Here is a 16,549-nt window from a genome sequence, read left to right on the forward strand (position 1 = left end):
TTGTAAAACGATGGTAAAACCATTGTAAAACCATTGTAAAACGATGGTAAAACGATTGTAAAACCATTGTAAAACGATTGCAAAACCATTGTAAAACGATGGTAAAACTATTGTAAAACCATCCCAGATAGCAGGCAGTAATCGGCCCAAGCTCGGCTGCCCTCCGGTGCCGCCGGCTCCAACTCGGCATCGGCGAGTGTTATCCGGGCCTAGTGCGGCCCGCAACTCGGTCGCGCACATGCGTCTGTGTTGCCGCTGTAAAGCACTGGGCCGATTCCTGTTAACCATATCTGGCCCGAGTCTGTCTGTAGAGTCCGGGCCGCTTCTGGCAAGGACTCGGCTGGTTTAACCGATGACAACTCTTCTTTAATCTAATCTGTTAGCTCCAAATGTTAATTTGTGAAAATAACAATGGTACGACAGCAACCTAATAATAAGAATATTTTCTGTGGATGATCACATTATTTAGATGCAAACAAAACAATATTATTTATAAATGAATGAAACATTATCTAGGGGAAAACGGTACAAAATGCGCTAATTTTGCACGCTTCTTTGATGACTGTTTGTTTTAAAGCAGATGTTAAATGCATGCGTGAGTGAACCCCTGATCAAACTCCAATCCAGACGGTGGTGGTAATGCTCCAAAAAGCTGGTCGCCAACCGCCATGAAGATCACAAAAAGAAAAACAAGTTTTTTTTTTTGTTTTGTTTTTTCAAAACTTTCTGGTCGATTCCGTTCAGAAAGGTAAGGTTTTTACTGCTTGTGACCTGTATATTTTTCAAATTTAGTGGTTAAAAATATTTCACAGTGATTGTTGTAACAGTGTTTAGTAATTTAAAACAATATGATACAAAATGTAACTTGTTTTAAAGAAACACGATTGAAGCTAATACATGCTAACGATACACTTATGAAAGTTTCTGTTCCTTTTACACAATGTTAGATTGTAACAGTGTTTAGTAACTGAAAACTATATTAATTAGTTTAAAGAAACATGAAACGAATTGGCGTGTATGCTAACTTTTACGTTAAGAAAGTTTCTGTAGACGAATCCATCAACACTTACATTGCAAAACATTTGCTTTTTATTTCCGAGTTAACAATACAAGTTACCATGGGTTTTTGAAAAATCATTTTACAGGCGTATACTTATCCAACAGTAATAATTCTGAGTGATTAAATATACATATAAAACTAATAGTTTTGGATTTATAAAATTTTTTTACTTGTTTATGCAGTGCATCACGAAAAGGGATTAAGACTCGATACTGTTTACTATACTATTTAAATTATCTAAGAGAAATATATTAGTATGTGATTTTTATTCATATGTGTTAGCCTATGTGCAGAAATGGTTTATTGTTTTTGACCGTTATCATCCTCATCAAGCATTTTGCACACGGGTAGGTTAACAGTGTTTAGTAACTTGCAACTCTCTGATCCACGTTTCTTATTTTAAGGGAATATGACTGGTTATGACTTGATCCGCTTTCCTGTTGGTTTCATGAACTTGTTTATGCATTGAACATTTATTGTTTTGGCTTGCATCAGACCAAAAGTAAATCAAAAGCATCTGCAATCATCCAGTAATGTCTAGGTTTTAAATAGAATGTTTGGGATTCAGCTCAAGGAGTATAATGTTTATGTACTGTTCAGGTGGAAGGAGTACAACAGTCTCGGTTACTGGCCTCAGGAACAGCTTGGTACCTTCTCGTTTAGGTATTTTTATTTCCACTTTGCGCACTTTCCCATCTTTACTTGGAAAGACCTGCGTAATGATTCCCATTGGCCATTCATTTCTTTTGCTTTGGTTGTCTTTGAGGAGCACAATGCTGCCTAGTTCAACATTAGGTTGTTCAGATTGCCATTTCCTACGTGTCTGTAATAAGCACAAATATTGTTTTCTCCACTTATCCCAGAATGTGTTTGCTAGATGTTGGACTTGTCTCCACTGACGCTGGAAAAGGTCTTTGGTTCCAAAAGCACCAGCGGGAGCAATTGGAGAACCCACTTTCTGTGTGAGGAGTAAAGCAGGTGTCAAAAGAAATGGGTCACTTGGATCAGTCGACACCGGCACCAGTGGTCTAGCATTGATGATGGCGGTTACTTCAGCCATGAAAGTAGTGATACTTCATGAGTTATTTTCATGTGTCCCAATTGGAGGAACATAGAATCTAGTATCTTTCTTGCCATTCCTATCATTCTTTCCCAACAGCCACCCATGTGGGAGGCATGAGGTGGATTGAATATCCAGGAGCAACCATGTTCTGCCAGGTATTTTTGAACACTCTTCTCATCAATGTTTGATGGAATCTGAAGCTCCTTGCATGCACCGATGAAATTTGTCCCTCGATCTGAACGAATTTCTTTTACTGGGCCTCGGAGAGCAAAGAAACGCCTGAGGGCATTGATAAAACTGGAGGTGTCCAAGGACTCAATTACCTCAATGTGGACTGCCCTGACACTGAGACAAGTGAAGATTACTGCCCATCTTTTATCATGTGCGAGACCTCCTCTTGTCCGACGTGTATAGATGGACCATGGGCCAAACACATCTAGACCTATGTTGGTGAATGGAGGATCTGTACATACCCAGTCTGCAGGAAGTGAAGCCATCTTCTGAGTTTGGAGGTGGCCACGGAGTTTTCGACAAAGGACACAGTGATACAGGATATTATTTACAAGTCTCTTGCCTCCAATGACCCAGAGACCGGCTGCGCGGATAGCACCTTCAGTGATTAATCGTCCTTGATGCTGGGTTTGTTGGTGATAATGCTTTACCAATAGGGCTCCAACATGGTGTTTTCCAGGAACAATCAGAGGATTAGTTTCATCCTGATCCAGTTTTGCGGCTGAAATGCGACCTCCAACTCTTAAAAGGCCTTCATTGTCAATGAATGGATTCAGTGAAATCAATGGACTAGATTTAGGAAGGTTTTTCCCACTCTTAATGCATGCAATTTCTGTTGCATAGGTTTCTTCCTGGACGGCCTGAAGGATGACAGTCTTAGCCTTTGAGAAGTTTTCTGCTGAGCCAGCCTTTGGACAGTAGTGCCAACTTCTGGGACATCGAGTTTCATTAGTTGCTGTTTTATGGAAAACATTGGCAATGTGAATAAGGCTTCCAATAGAACGGATAAGTGATTGCCAAGTGGAAAACCTGGAAAAACGTTCTGATCCTAGCTTCTTGCTCACAGTAGTAGTGCTCATATTCGTCACTTCAGGTCGTATCTCTGCATCAGATGCAGGATTTACGAGCTTGAATGTTTCCTGCTCTAGAGTGCTAGGAGAATCTGCAAGGAACTTGGGACCCATAAGCCATGGACTGTTTGCGAGGCACGCTGCAGAAATGGACCTTGTGGCTATGTCCGCTGGGTTTTGGTCAGAGCGTACATAACACCACTGTTCTGGCTGACTGGATCTTCTTATCCTTAAGACTCGGTTGTTGACATAGACATAAAATCGTCTGGTCTGATTATGTATATAACCTAACACCACCTTGCTGTCAGTGTAGAAGGTGATGACGTCTAGATCCATGTCCATCTCAGATGAAATGAGGTCAGCTACTTCCACTGCCAAGACTGCAGCACAGAGTTCTAACCTTGGGATGGTATGTTCAGGAAGTGGAGAAAGTTTCACTTTACCCATCACAAAGCTTACGTCATTGCTTCTCTCAGGGTAAGAAAGCTTAAGATAAGCAACTGCTGCGATAGCTTTGATGGACGCGTCTGAAAACACACACAACTCTCTGCACGCAGCTACTGAGGGTGATTGCTTGGAGTAGGTTCTAGGTATCTGAAGGTGTCTTAGCTCTTGTAAGGAATTGCGCCATGCAACCCATGTTTCCTCCATGGTCTGAGGCAGTGGAGAGTCCCAATCAATGTTTCCCAGTGTTAAATCTCGCAAAATAAATTTGCCTTGGATGGTTACTGGAGCCGCAATTCCTAAAGGGTCAAACAGACTGTTGATGGTGGACAAGACTCCTCTACGTGTAAAGGGCTTCACTTCATCAGGTACTGTAAAAACAAAACAGTCTTGTTTGAGGTCCCAGTTTAGTCCTAGGCTGCGTTGCATGGGAAGGTTATCTTTTTCAAGATCAAGATCTTTTAGATCACTTGCATAGTCCTGTGATGGAAACGCCTCCATTACTTCTCTCTTGTTGGAGGCGATCTTGTGCAACCTCACATTTGATCTTGCGAGAACTGTCTGTGTGCGTTTCAGGAGACTCACTGTTGCTTCTACTGTGGGAGGAGACTTTAGCCCGTCGTCTACATAGAAATCCCGTTCTACAAACTGTTGCACTTCAGGATCCCGCTCTTTTCCTTCTTGGTGGGCAGCTTTTCTTTTACAATGGTAAAACAATGGTTTTACAATGGTTTTACAATGATAAAACGATCGTTTTACAATGGTAAAACAATCGTTTTACAATGGTAAAACGACCGTTTTACCATCTTTTTACAATGGTTTTACAATCGTTTTACATTGATAAAACGATCGTTTTACAATGGTAAAACAATGGTTTTACAATGGTTTTACAATGGTAAAACGACCGTTTTACCATCGTTTTACAATGGTTTTACAATCGTTTTACATTGATAAAACGATTGTTTTACAATGGTAAAACAATCGTTTTACAATGGTTTTACAATGATAAAACGATCGTTTTACCATCGTTTTACAATGGTTTTACAATCGTTTTACCATCGTTTTACAATGGTTTTACAATGGTTTTACAATGATAAAATGATCGTTTTACCATCGTTTTACAATGGTTTTACAATGATAAAACGATCGTTTTACCATCGTTTTACAATCGTTTTACAATGATAAAACGATCGTTTTACAATGGTAAAACAATGGTTTTACAATGGTTTTACAATGGTTTTACAATGATAAAACGATCGTTTTACCATCGTTTTACAATGGTTTTACAATGGTTTTACAATGGTTTTACCATCGTTTTACAATCGTTTTACAATCGTTTTACCATCGTTTTACAATAGTTTTACAATGGTTTTACAATGGTTTTACCATTGTTTTACAATGGTTTTACAATGATAAAACGATCGTTTTACCATCGTTTTACAATGGTTTTACAATGGTTTTACCATCGTTTTACAATAATTTTACAATCGTTTTACAATGGTTTTACAATCGTTTTACAATGGTTTTACAATCGTTTTACCATTGTTTTACTAATTACCCTGTTTCACTATAGTTTTACCCTTGTTTTACTAACTAGTTTTACTATGGTTCAGTATTCATTTAGTTAAACTGCAGTAAAAGTAAAACAATGGTAAAACATTTGTTCTGCCTCTTTTAAAGACGAAAGTGTGCTGTTTATGTTTTTTCTTTCATTTGATTTATAGTTTTACTCGGTTCAATGGCTACTAAGTTAGTGTCAATACACAATTAAAGGGAGCAAGAATCCAGCTCATAATCCTGGCTCTTGAACAGAGTTTGGCTGGCTATTTATATCACACGCAAGAAAGCAAACATATAAAGAATAGTACAACAATGATAAAATAACGGTAAAACGATGATTTTTCGCTATTGTTTTACCCTTGTTTTACCAGTTACTTTTCTAAACTAGTTTTACAATACATTTAGTTAAACTGTAGTAAAAGTAAAACGATGGTAAAACGGTTGTAAAACGATTGTAAAATGATTGGTAAAACGATGGTAAAACGATTGTAAAACCATTGTAAAAGGATGGTAAAACGATGGTAAAACGATTGTAAAACCATTGTAAAACCATTGTAAAAGGATGGTAAAACGATGGTAAAACGATTGTAAAACCATTGTAAAACGATTGTAAAACCATTGTAAAATGATTGTAAAACCATTGTAAAACCATTGTAAAACGATGGTAAAACCATTGTAAAACGATGGTAAAACGATTGTAAAACCATTGTAAAACCATTGTAAAACGATGGTAAAACCATTGTAAAACCATTGTAAAACGATGGTAAAACTATCGTTTTATCATTGTAAAACCATTGTAAAACGATGGTAAAACCATTGTAAAACCATTGTAAAACGATTGTAAAACGATTGTAAAACGATTGTAAAACGATGGTAAAACCATTGTAAAACCATTGTAAAACGATGGTAAAACGATTGTAAAACCATTGTAAAACGATTGCAAAACCATTGTAAAACGATGGTAAAACTATTGTAAAACCATCCCAGATAGCAGGCAGTAATCGGCCCAAGCTCGGCTGCCCTCCGGTGCCGCCGGCTCCAACTCGGCATCGGCGAGTGTTATCCGGGCCTAGTGCGGCCCGCAACTCGGTCGCGCACATGCGTCTGTGTTGCCGCTGTAAAGCACTGGGCCGATTCCTGTTAACCATATCTGGCCCGAGTCTGTCTGTAGAGTCCGGGCCGCTTCTGGCAAGGACTCGGCTGGTTTAACCGATGACAACTCTTCTTTAATCTAATCTGTTAGCTCCAAATGTTAATTTGTGAAAATAACAATGGTACGACAGCAACCTAATAATAAGAATATTTTCTGTGGATGATCACATTATTTAGATGCAAACAAAACAATATTATTTATAAATGAATGAAACATTATCTAGGGGAAAACGGTACAAAATGCGCTAATTTTGCACGCTTCTTTGATGACTGTTTGTTTTAAAGCAGATGTTAAATGCATGCGTGAGTGAACCCCTGATCAAACTCCAATCCAGACGGTGGTGGTAATGCTCCAAAAAGCTGGTCGCCAACCGCCATGAAGATCACAAAAAGAAAAACAAGTTTTTTTTTTTGTTTTGTTTTTTCAAAACTTTCTGGTCGATTCCGTTCAGAAAGGTAAGGTTTTTACTGCTTGTGACCTGTATATTTTTCAAATTTAGTGGTTAAAAATATTTCACAGTGATTGTTGTAACAGTGTTTAGTAATTTAAAACAATATGATACAAAATGTAACTTGTTTTAAAGAAACACGATTGAAGCTAATACATGCTAACGATACACTTATGAAAGTTTCTGTTCCTTTTACACAATGTTAGATTGTAACAGTGTTTAGTAACTGAAAACTATATTAATTAGTTTAAAGAAACATGAAACGAATTGGCGTGTATGCTAACTTTTACGTTAAGAAAGTTTCTGTAGACGAATCCATCAACACTTACATTGCAAAACATTTGCTTTTTATTTCCGAGTTAACAATACAAGTTACCATGGGTTTTTGAAAAATCATTTTACAGGCGTATACTTATCCAACAGTAATAATTCTGAGTGATTAAATATACATATAAAACTAATAGTTTTGGATTTATAAAATTTTTTTACTTGTTTATGCAGTGCATCACGAAAAGGGATTAAGACTCGATACTGTTTACTATACTATTTAAATTATCTAAGAGAAATATATTAGTATGTGATTTTTATTCATATGTGTTAGCCTATGTGCAGAAATGGTTTATTGTTTTTGACCGTTATCATCCTCATCAAGCATTTTGCACACGGGTAGGTTAACAGTGTTTAGTAACTTGCAACTCTCTGATCCAAAACGTTTCTTATTTTAAGGGAATATGACTGGTTATGACTTGATCCGCTTTCCTGTTGGTTTCATGAACTTGTTTATGCATTGAACATTTATTGTTTTGGCTTGCATCAGACCAAAAGTAAATCAAAAGCATCTGCAATCATCCAGTAATGTCTAGGTTTTAAATAGAATGTTTGGGATTCAGCTCAAGGAGTATAATGTTTATGTACTGTTCAGGTGGAAGGAGTACAACAGTCTCGGTTACTGGCCTCAGGAACAGCTTGGTACCTTCTCGTTTAGGTATTTTTATTTCCACTTTGCGCACTTTCCCATCTTTACTTGGAAAGACCTGCGTAATGATTCCCATTGGCCATTCATTTCTTTTGCTTTGGTTGTCTTTGAGGAGCACAATGCTGCCTAGTTCAACATTAGGTTGTTCAGATTGCCATTTCCTACGTGTCTGTAATAAGCACAAATATTGTTTTCTCCACTTATCCCAGAATGTGTTTGCTAGATGTTGGACTTGTCTCTACTGACGCTGGAAAAGGTCTTTGGTTCCAAAAGCACCAGCGGGAGCAATTGGAGAACCCACTTTCTGTGTGAGGAGTAAAGCAGGTGTCAAAAGAAATGGGTCACTTGGATCAGTCGACACCGGCACCAGTGGTCTAGCATTGATGATGGCGGTTACTTCAGCCATGAAAGTAGTGAGCACTTCATGAGTTATTTTCATGTGTCCCAATTGGAGGAACATAGAATCTAGTATCTTTCTTGCCATTCCTATCATTCTTTCCCAACAGCCACCCATGTGGGAGGCATGAGGTGGATTGAATATCCAGGAGCAACCATGTTCTGCCAGGTATTTTTGAACACTCTTCTCATCAATGTTTGATGGAATCTGAAGCTCCTTGCATGCACCGATGAAATTTGTCCCTCGATCTGAACGAATTTCTTTTACTGGGCCTCGGAGAGCAAAGAAACGCCTGAGGGCATTGATAAAACTGGAGGTGTCCAAGGACTCAATTACCTCAATGTGGACTGCCCTGACACTGAGACAAGTGAAGATTACTGCCCATCTTTTATCATGTGCGAGACCTCCTCTTGTCCGACGTGTATAGATGGACCATGGGCCAAACACATCTAGACCTATGTTGGTGAATGGAGGATCTGTACATACCCAGTCTGCAGGAAGTGAAGCCATCTTCTGAGTTTGGAGGTGGCCACGGAGTTTTCGACAAAGGACACAGTGATACAGGATATTATTTACAAGTCTCTTGCCTCCAATGACCCAGAGACCGGCTGCGCGGATAGCACCTTCAGTGATTAATCGTCCTTGATGCTGGGTTTGTTGGTGATAATGCTTTACCAATAGGGCTCCAACATGGTGTTTTCCAGGAACAATCAGAGGATTAGTTTCATCCTGATCCAGTTTTGCGGCTGAAATGCGACCTCCAACTCTTAAAAGGCCTTCATTGTCAATGAATGGATTCAGTGAAATCAATGGACTAGATTTAGGAAGGTTTTTCCCACTCTTAATGCATGCAATTTCTGTTGCATAGGTTTCTTCCTGGACGGCCTGAAGGATGACAGTCTTAGCCTTTGAGAAGTTTTCTGCTGAGCCAGCCTTTGGACAGTAGTGCCAACTTCTGGGACATCGAGTTTCATTAGTTGCTGTTTTATGGAAAACATTGGCAATGTGAATAAGGCTTCCAATAGAACGGATAAGTGATTGCCAAGTGGAAAACCTGGAAAAACGTTCTGATCCTAGCTTCTTGCTCACAGTAGTAGTGCTCATATTCGTCACTTCAGGTCGTATCTCTGCATCAGATGCAGGATTTACGAGCTTGAATGTTTCCTGCTCTAGAGTGCTAGGAGAATCTGCAAGGAACTTGGGACCCATAAGCCATGGACTGTTTGCGAGGCACGCTGCAGAAATGGACCTTGTGGCTATGTCCGCTGGGTTTTGGTCAGAGCGTACATAACACCACTGTTCTGGCTGACTGGATCTTCTTATCCTTAAGACTCGGTTGTTGACATAGACATAAAATCGTCTGGTCTGATTATGTATATAACCTAACACCACCTTGCTGTCAGTGTAGAAGGTGATGACGTCTAGATCCATGTCCACCTCAGATGAAATGAGGTCAGCTACTTCCACTGCCAAGACTGCAGCACAGAGTTCTAACCTTGGGATGGTATGTTCAGGAAGTGGAGAAAGTTTCACTTTACCCATCACAAAGCTTACGTCATTGCTTCTCTCAGGGTAAGAAAGCTTAAGATAAGCAACTGCTGCGATAGCTTTGATGGACGCGTCTGAAAACACACACAACTCTCTGCACGCAGCTACTGAGGGTGATTGCTTGGAGTAGGTTCTAGGTATCTGAAGGTGTCTTAGCTCTTGTAAGGAATTGCGCCATGCAACCCATGTTTCCTCCATGGTCTGAGGCAGTGGAGAGTCCCAATCAATGTTTCCCAGTGTTAAATCTCGCAAAATAAATTTGCCTTGGATGGTTACTGGAGCCGCAATTCCTAAAGGGTCAAACAGACTGTTGATGGTGGACAAGACTCCTCTACGTGTAAAGGGCTTCACTTCATCAGGTACTGTAAAAACAAAACAGTCTTGTTTGAGGTCCCAGTTTAGTCCTAGGCTGCGTTGCATGGGAAGGTTATCTTTTTCAAGATCAAGATCTTTTAGATCACTTGCATAGTCCTGTGATGGAAACGCCTCCATTACTTCTCTCTTGTTGGAGGCGATCTTGTGCAACCTCACATTTGATCTTGCGAGAACTGTCTGTGTGCGTTTCAGGAGACTCACTGTTGCTTCTACTGTGGGAGGAGACTTTAGCCCGTCGTCTACATAGAAATCCCGTTCTACAAACTGTTGCACTTCAGGATCCCGCTCTTTTCCTTCTTGGTGGGCAGCTTTTCTGAGACCATAGATGGCTACGGCGGGCGATGGGCTATTCCCAAAGACATGGACTGTCATACGGTACTCCACAATGTCTTTACTGGGGTCATTGTCCCGGAACCATAAGAATCTCAGAAAGTTTCTGTCTTCTTTAACAAGAAAACAATAAAACATCTGTTGGATGTCTGCAGTTATGGCTACTGACTCTTTGCGGAATCTAAGAAGCACACCCAAGAGAGAATTATTAAGATCAGGGCCTGTTAACAGCATGTCGTTGAGAGAGACACCATTGTATTGGGAACTAGAGTCAAACACTACCCGGATTTGTCCAGGTTTCTTTGGATGATATACACCGAATATAGGGAGATACCACCTTTCCTCTTCATCTTTGAGAGGTGGAGCCACCTCTGCGTGACCGTTCTCAAAAACTTTCTCCATGAAGGATACAAAGTGTTCTCTCATCTGTGGTTTCCTCTCAAAGTTGCGCAAGAGGGATGAGAGCCGCTTCATAGCTTGCATTCTATTGTCAGGAAGACGCTGTCTGGGATTTTTAAATGGCAGTGGTGCCACCCAACTGTTGTTTTCGTCTTTCTGAAACTCTTTGTTCATAATGTCCAGAAAATAGTCATCCTCAATGGACAGAGCTACTTTATCATCATCTCTTGTACGTTGAAACACCATATCACCCAAGTGGTCTGATTGGTGTGTGAGTTTTCTGTTGCAACATGGAATGTGGGAACCACTATATCTGTCCTTTACCAGCAGGACATTGGGACATGGTTCAAAGAGTGAAGACCTTCCATTATCCAGAATCTTAGTGTATAGTGCGTTAACTGTTGTTGGCTTATGGACATTTCCTAGGCAGACATTGCCTACAATGACCCATCCCAGATCAAGCTTTTGTGCGAATGGCAAGTTATGTGGGCCATTGAGTATTTTACGCACCTTATGCAGTCTGAGGATATCTCGTCCAAGGAGAAGTAGGATGTGAGCATCTGGATCGATTTCCGGGATGAGATGTGCTACTGGTTTGAGGTGGGGGTGATGGAAAGCAGCAGAAGGTGAAGGAATCTCTAACCGGTTATTGGGAATCTCATTACACTCGATTAGGTCTGGAAGTGGAAGACTAGTCTGTCCATCCATAGATTCAATTTGAAAGCCACTTGCTCTTCTTCCCGTTGTTTCCACGATCCCAGCACAAGTTTTTAATGAATATGGTAAGCTAGGACTTTGTATGCCAAACATATTAAAGAACTCGGTACGGGCCATTGATCTGTTACTTTGGTCATCAATTATTGCATAAAGTTTCACTGCTTTACTGCGACAACCACTAGGATAGACTTTGGCGATACAGATTTTTGAGCATGATCTGTCAGTCCAATCCCCACCACAGACCTGGGTGCATTGTGATGAGATTGTAGATGCTGATGCTGGATCCCTCTCCCCGCCATACTCTGGATGGGGGGTTATGTCATGAGTCAATGGTACTGGTCCAGGGTGAAGGGCAGTATCGTGATTCTCACTATCACAATCTGTGCATTTAACATGGGCCTTGCAATTTTTCGCAATGTGCAGTGATGACATACAGCATCTAAAGCAGATTCCATTTTCTTTCAGAAATGCTTTACGCTCTTCCAAAGGCTTCTCCCGAAAAATACGGCACTTGCGAAGAGGATGTGCCTTTTTATGTATAGGACACAACTTGTCACAGTCATTGTTAGGGAGTTTCTCTTTGTTACAGAAGACAGTAGGTGACACGTCTGTTTTGTGAACTGAAACCTCCTTCCGTGTAAACTGTTTCCATGGAGTTATCTTGGCAGGACTATCTACATGAGATGTAAAACTAAAACTTGGGTCATTTCTGATCTTTGCCTGTTGACTAATGAACCCAACAAACACATCAAAGGGAGGGAATGGGATGTTGTTTTTCAGTTTATAATCAGAGCCCACAGATAACCACCTATCCTGAAGTCCGAAAGGAAGTTTTTCAACGACAGGATTTACTCCACGAGCGGTGTCAAGTAGCGCAAGTCCAGGCAAATCTCCATCAGCCTTTGCTGACTGCAGCTCCATGAGTAAGTCACTCAACTCTCTTAGTTTTGCATAATCTTTGTTTGTTAGTTTGGGAAAGCTCTCAAGACGTCTGAACAGTGAATTCTCTATCACTTCCGGTGAGCCATAGCATTCCTCTAACCTGGTCCAAATCATTTCCAATCCTCTCTTTGGGTTATTTGCATTTACAATTCGGATCCGACTGACATGTTCAGCAGACTCCTTTCCAAGCCACTTGACAAGAAGGTCAATTTCCTCACTAAATGTTAAGTTTAAATCTCTGATAGTATTTTTAAATGAACACCGCCAGGCTCTGTAGCTTTCTGGTTTATCATTGAATTTCAGTAGCCCTGTAGAAATCAGTTCACGGCGAGCTAAGTAACGCACAAAGTCGTTCGTACTGGAATTATTTTGAACAGATGCAGCAGCAGATGCGATCCGAATTGAATCGTTGTCTTCTGGACGAAGTATGGGTGTATTGAATGGTGGTGTATGAACCTGCCCTGTTTGGTCATCAGAAAATGGCTCTACAGCGGGCATTGATAGATATTGGCTATTTGTCTTTGCTTGCTCCATGACATAATCTTTAGTGCGCTGTGTTGCATCTACTGGTGTATGATCTTGCAAAAGTTTGCAACTTAATCTTTCACTACAGTGTTCAACTGCAGCTTCAAGTGCATTGGCCTTTGCAATAGCTGCAGCAGTTTCTTTCTCCTGCTTTAACATGTCCATAGAGGCTTTTAAATGTGCTTCTTCTATTTTCATTTTCATTTCCTTTTCAGCAAATGATAGCCGTGCCTTTGCAGCCTCTGCTTCTGCACGTGCTAGTGCGGCTGCAGAACTTGTTGAAGAATGGCCTGAATGCTGCGTTGAGACATGTGATCTGGTCTTCCATGATGACGAGCTTTTCTTCGACATCGTTTATGGGATATAAGATTGCTTGCTTGATGCAGTGTAGAATCAGCTTGAACTGCGATGTCCCGCCTGACAGAGCCGTCGTTTTACTGTACTGTTCTCCATATACGTCCAGTGTATACTTTTAACAGCAAGCTAAACTCTCCCTCATTAACTCCACAGACACGGAATGTCCTTTTTCTCACTTTAATAAGGGCGGAGTAAAACTACAAACAAAGAGAAAACAAACAATACAAATTACACTAAACTAATCATTAATAACTGAAATATTATGAACAATAAACATAACACATACCGACGAAGCTTCCAAAGGGCAAGGATGATTGCAGATTTGAACAGATTCACTGCTCTCCAACTTAGCAATGAAACAACCGCATGGCAGACACAAACAACCAAATGGTAGACACTAACTTCCTAGCTAGTCACATGATAATGGCTGTGTAATACTTAAAGCAACCAGCAGAGGGAGGCAAACTACAGCCTAAACATTTATTCTTATTATTGTGAACCTTAACCATTACGGTTACAGAACAGTTTATTTCAGGCTTTTTATCTGGAATGTTCTTATTAATGTTTATATTGAGTCTAGTGAAGATTAAAAAATTATACACTTTTGTTTGTTTGTTTCTTTAGCAGTCCACAACAATAAATGTGACAAGATCTTACAAGCTCGGCACAGAAGACACCAGAATACGTAAGTCATGGCTGAAAATTATGAAATTTATTATTGTTCACTATTAATTACCTGTTTATCTTTTAATTACAGATGCAGTGAGGACAAATGTCCATAATGATAGAAAGGTGGAAAAAGGCGTTACAAGGTGGCTACAACTTGCTCCTGACAGGGATGGAGGAACGAAGAAAGAAGAGAAAGCCAATGTGGCAAATGTCTAATTAACTATTTTTTTTTTTTTTTTAAATTAAGTATATTAATATGTTGCCTGATACTTGGGAAATTTGTTTCTTTCAGTTGCAACTTTTTCCCCCAATTTCTGTTTAACAGAGAGACTTTTTTTTTAAACACATTTCTACTTAGAATAGTTTTAATAACTCATTTATTTTATCTTTGCCATGTTGACAGGAAATAATATTTTACTAGATATTTATAAAGACACTTCTACACAGTTTAAAGTTACATTTGAACTAATAGGTTAATTGGGTTAACTAGGCAAGTTAGGGTAATTTGGCAACTTATTGCATGTCGATGGTTTGTTCTGTAGACAATCAGAAAAAAATATATAGCTTAAAGGGGCTAATAATTTTCTTTCTAAAATGTTTTTTATTAAATTGAAAACGACTTTTCAGCTGGAAAAAAAAAATAAATAAGACTTTCTTCCTTAAGAAAAAATTATTATCAGACATACTGTGAAAATGTCCTTGCTCTGTTAAACATTATTTAGGAAATATATTAAGAAAAAATCAAATCAAAGGTGGTTGAAAAAATTCTGTCTTCAACTATATGTATGTATAACAAAATCAACTGTATGTATGTGTGTGTGTATATATATTTAAATATGATGATAATATGGCAAGTTCTGAAGAAACATCTTGAAACATTTTCAATTAACGTAATACTAATAAAAATTCTAAATGTAAAATTGCACAAGATATATATATATATATATATATATATATATATATATATATATATATATATATATATATATATATATATAATCTCACTAATGTCTTGCTGTGTTTGCAATTTATTCTGTTCAAGTTTATTTAAAAATTAAATTTAAGTCTTTATACTTCTGCAATTTATATATATATATATATATATATATATATATGTATGTGTGTGTGTGTGTGTATGTGTGTGTGTGTGTGTGTGTGTGTGTGTGTGTGTGTGTGCGTGTGTGTGTGTTTGTGTTTATTATTATTTTAATGTTTATTGAAAATGTTTCAAGTTTCTTCAGAAGTTGGCAGTTCCTTTTACAATTTTAACTTGTATATCTTATGTTTTGTCATAGCTATTAGTAAGATGTTTCTTAAATATCTTAAATTGGTTTTTATTAAGGTTTTTTATTTAATTTAGCTGTTTTAAGATGTGTCTTATACAATTTTTTTTAATCCAAGTCTATTGGGAAAACAGGGATGTTTTAAAACTTTTATGTGTAATTTCACATTTTTTTCTTTAAATCTTCCTGTGTGTCTTTATTGTGTAGTTTTATTGTTCTTTTTATATTGATGTTGTGCACTACAAAATGATTTATTCAATTGTAGTATTTGTTTCTTGCAATCAATAAACGTTTATAATTTATTTATTTTGTCCTTGCTTTGATTATTTTTGTAATAGGATATGTATGATGTTTGTATTTTATTCAAAGGTTAAACGCAGTGTGTTTATAGCCTGGGTTTGCTGTTATATTGACCCAAATGGTTGTGTGGATGGTCGAAATGTTTCGACGCAAACTAAATAATATTATTTATAAATGTATTTTGCATATTATCTATGGAAAAACCTGGAAAAATTTGCTTATTTTCGAGAGTACGCTCCTGTGCCGCTCCTTTCGGATAGCAAGCAAGTTTGCAGCTGTGCAAGCTAAGAATCCAAATGCTCCACTAACAATTTAAAAGTAGTTTTAAAAATGAACAAATTAACAATAGTTGCTTGATGTAATTTATGTATTTATTTTCATTTATCCACTGGGTTACTTAAACTTTGAAAACATTTTAAAAACTACATTAAATAAGAAAATAAATTCAGAAACGCCCACTTTTGTTCTGCGGCGACTTACATAACAATACTGTGACTTATTTCCGAAGTAGGTGGCTACGGATTGGACGATGGTCTTGCCAAACGTCAGATAAAGGTGAACGCGCCAGGAAGTTTGGTTTTTGAAGAAGACGAAGAGGAGGAGAAAGTTTGTTTTTCAAAACATTTTGGAACTCGCAACTCTTTTGGATTCCGGTCATAAAGGTAAGGTTTTACTGCTTGTATACTGTTTCCGATGCGAATTTACTGTTTGAATTTTTTTTTTCACAATGTTATGTTGTAACAGTATTTAACAACTTATTTAACAAATATTTAATATAAATATTTGATCGAAAAAGCAACTTGTTTGAAAGAAACACGAGCGAAGCTAATTCATGTCAATGCTAACGTTACGTTATAAAAACTTTGAAAGTTTTTACACATTGTTCTATTGTAACAGCGTTTACTACCTGAAAAGCTATTT

The 16,549-nt window shown here is 38.4% G+C and overlaps 2 protein-coding genes across 4 annotated transcripts in view; one reads left to right on the top strand and one right to left on the bottom strand.

Annotated features, from left to right (window-relative positions):
* The window catches only part of LOC147844409 (uncharacterized), a 681,160-nt gene that overhangs the window by 269,826 nt on the left and 394,785 nt on the right, over positions 1 to 16,549 (top strand). The window lies entirely within an intron of this gene.
* LOC141385716 (uncharacterized) lies at positions 7,144 to 13,768 on the bottom strand. Its single transcript, XM_087253001.1, has 2 exons — positions 13,663 to 13,768; positions 7,144 to 13,573 (listed from the first exon to the last, which is right to left on the bottom strand). Exon 2 carries the CDS (start codon positions 13,368 to 13,370, stop codon positions 8,025 to 8,027), a length of 5,346 nt encoding a protein of 1,781 aa, XP_087109127.1. The 5' UTR covers positions 13,371 to 13,573; positions 13,663 to 13,768; the 3' UTR covers positions 7,144 to 8,024.

Source organism: Danio rerio, chromosome 5 (genome assembly GCF_052040795.2).
Source record: "Danio rerio strain M-AB ecotype USA chromosome 5, GRCz13ab, whole genome shotgun sequence".
NCBI classification, from domain to species: domain Eukaryota; kingdom Metazoa; phylum Chordata; class Actinopteri; order Cypriniformes; family Danionidae; genus Danio; species Danio rerio.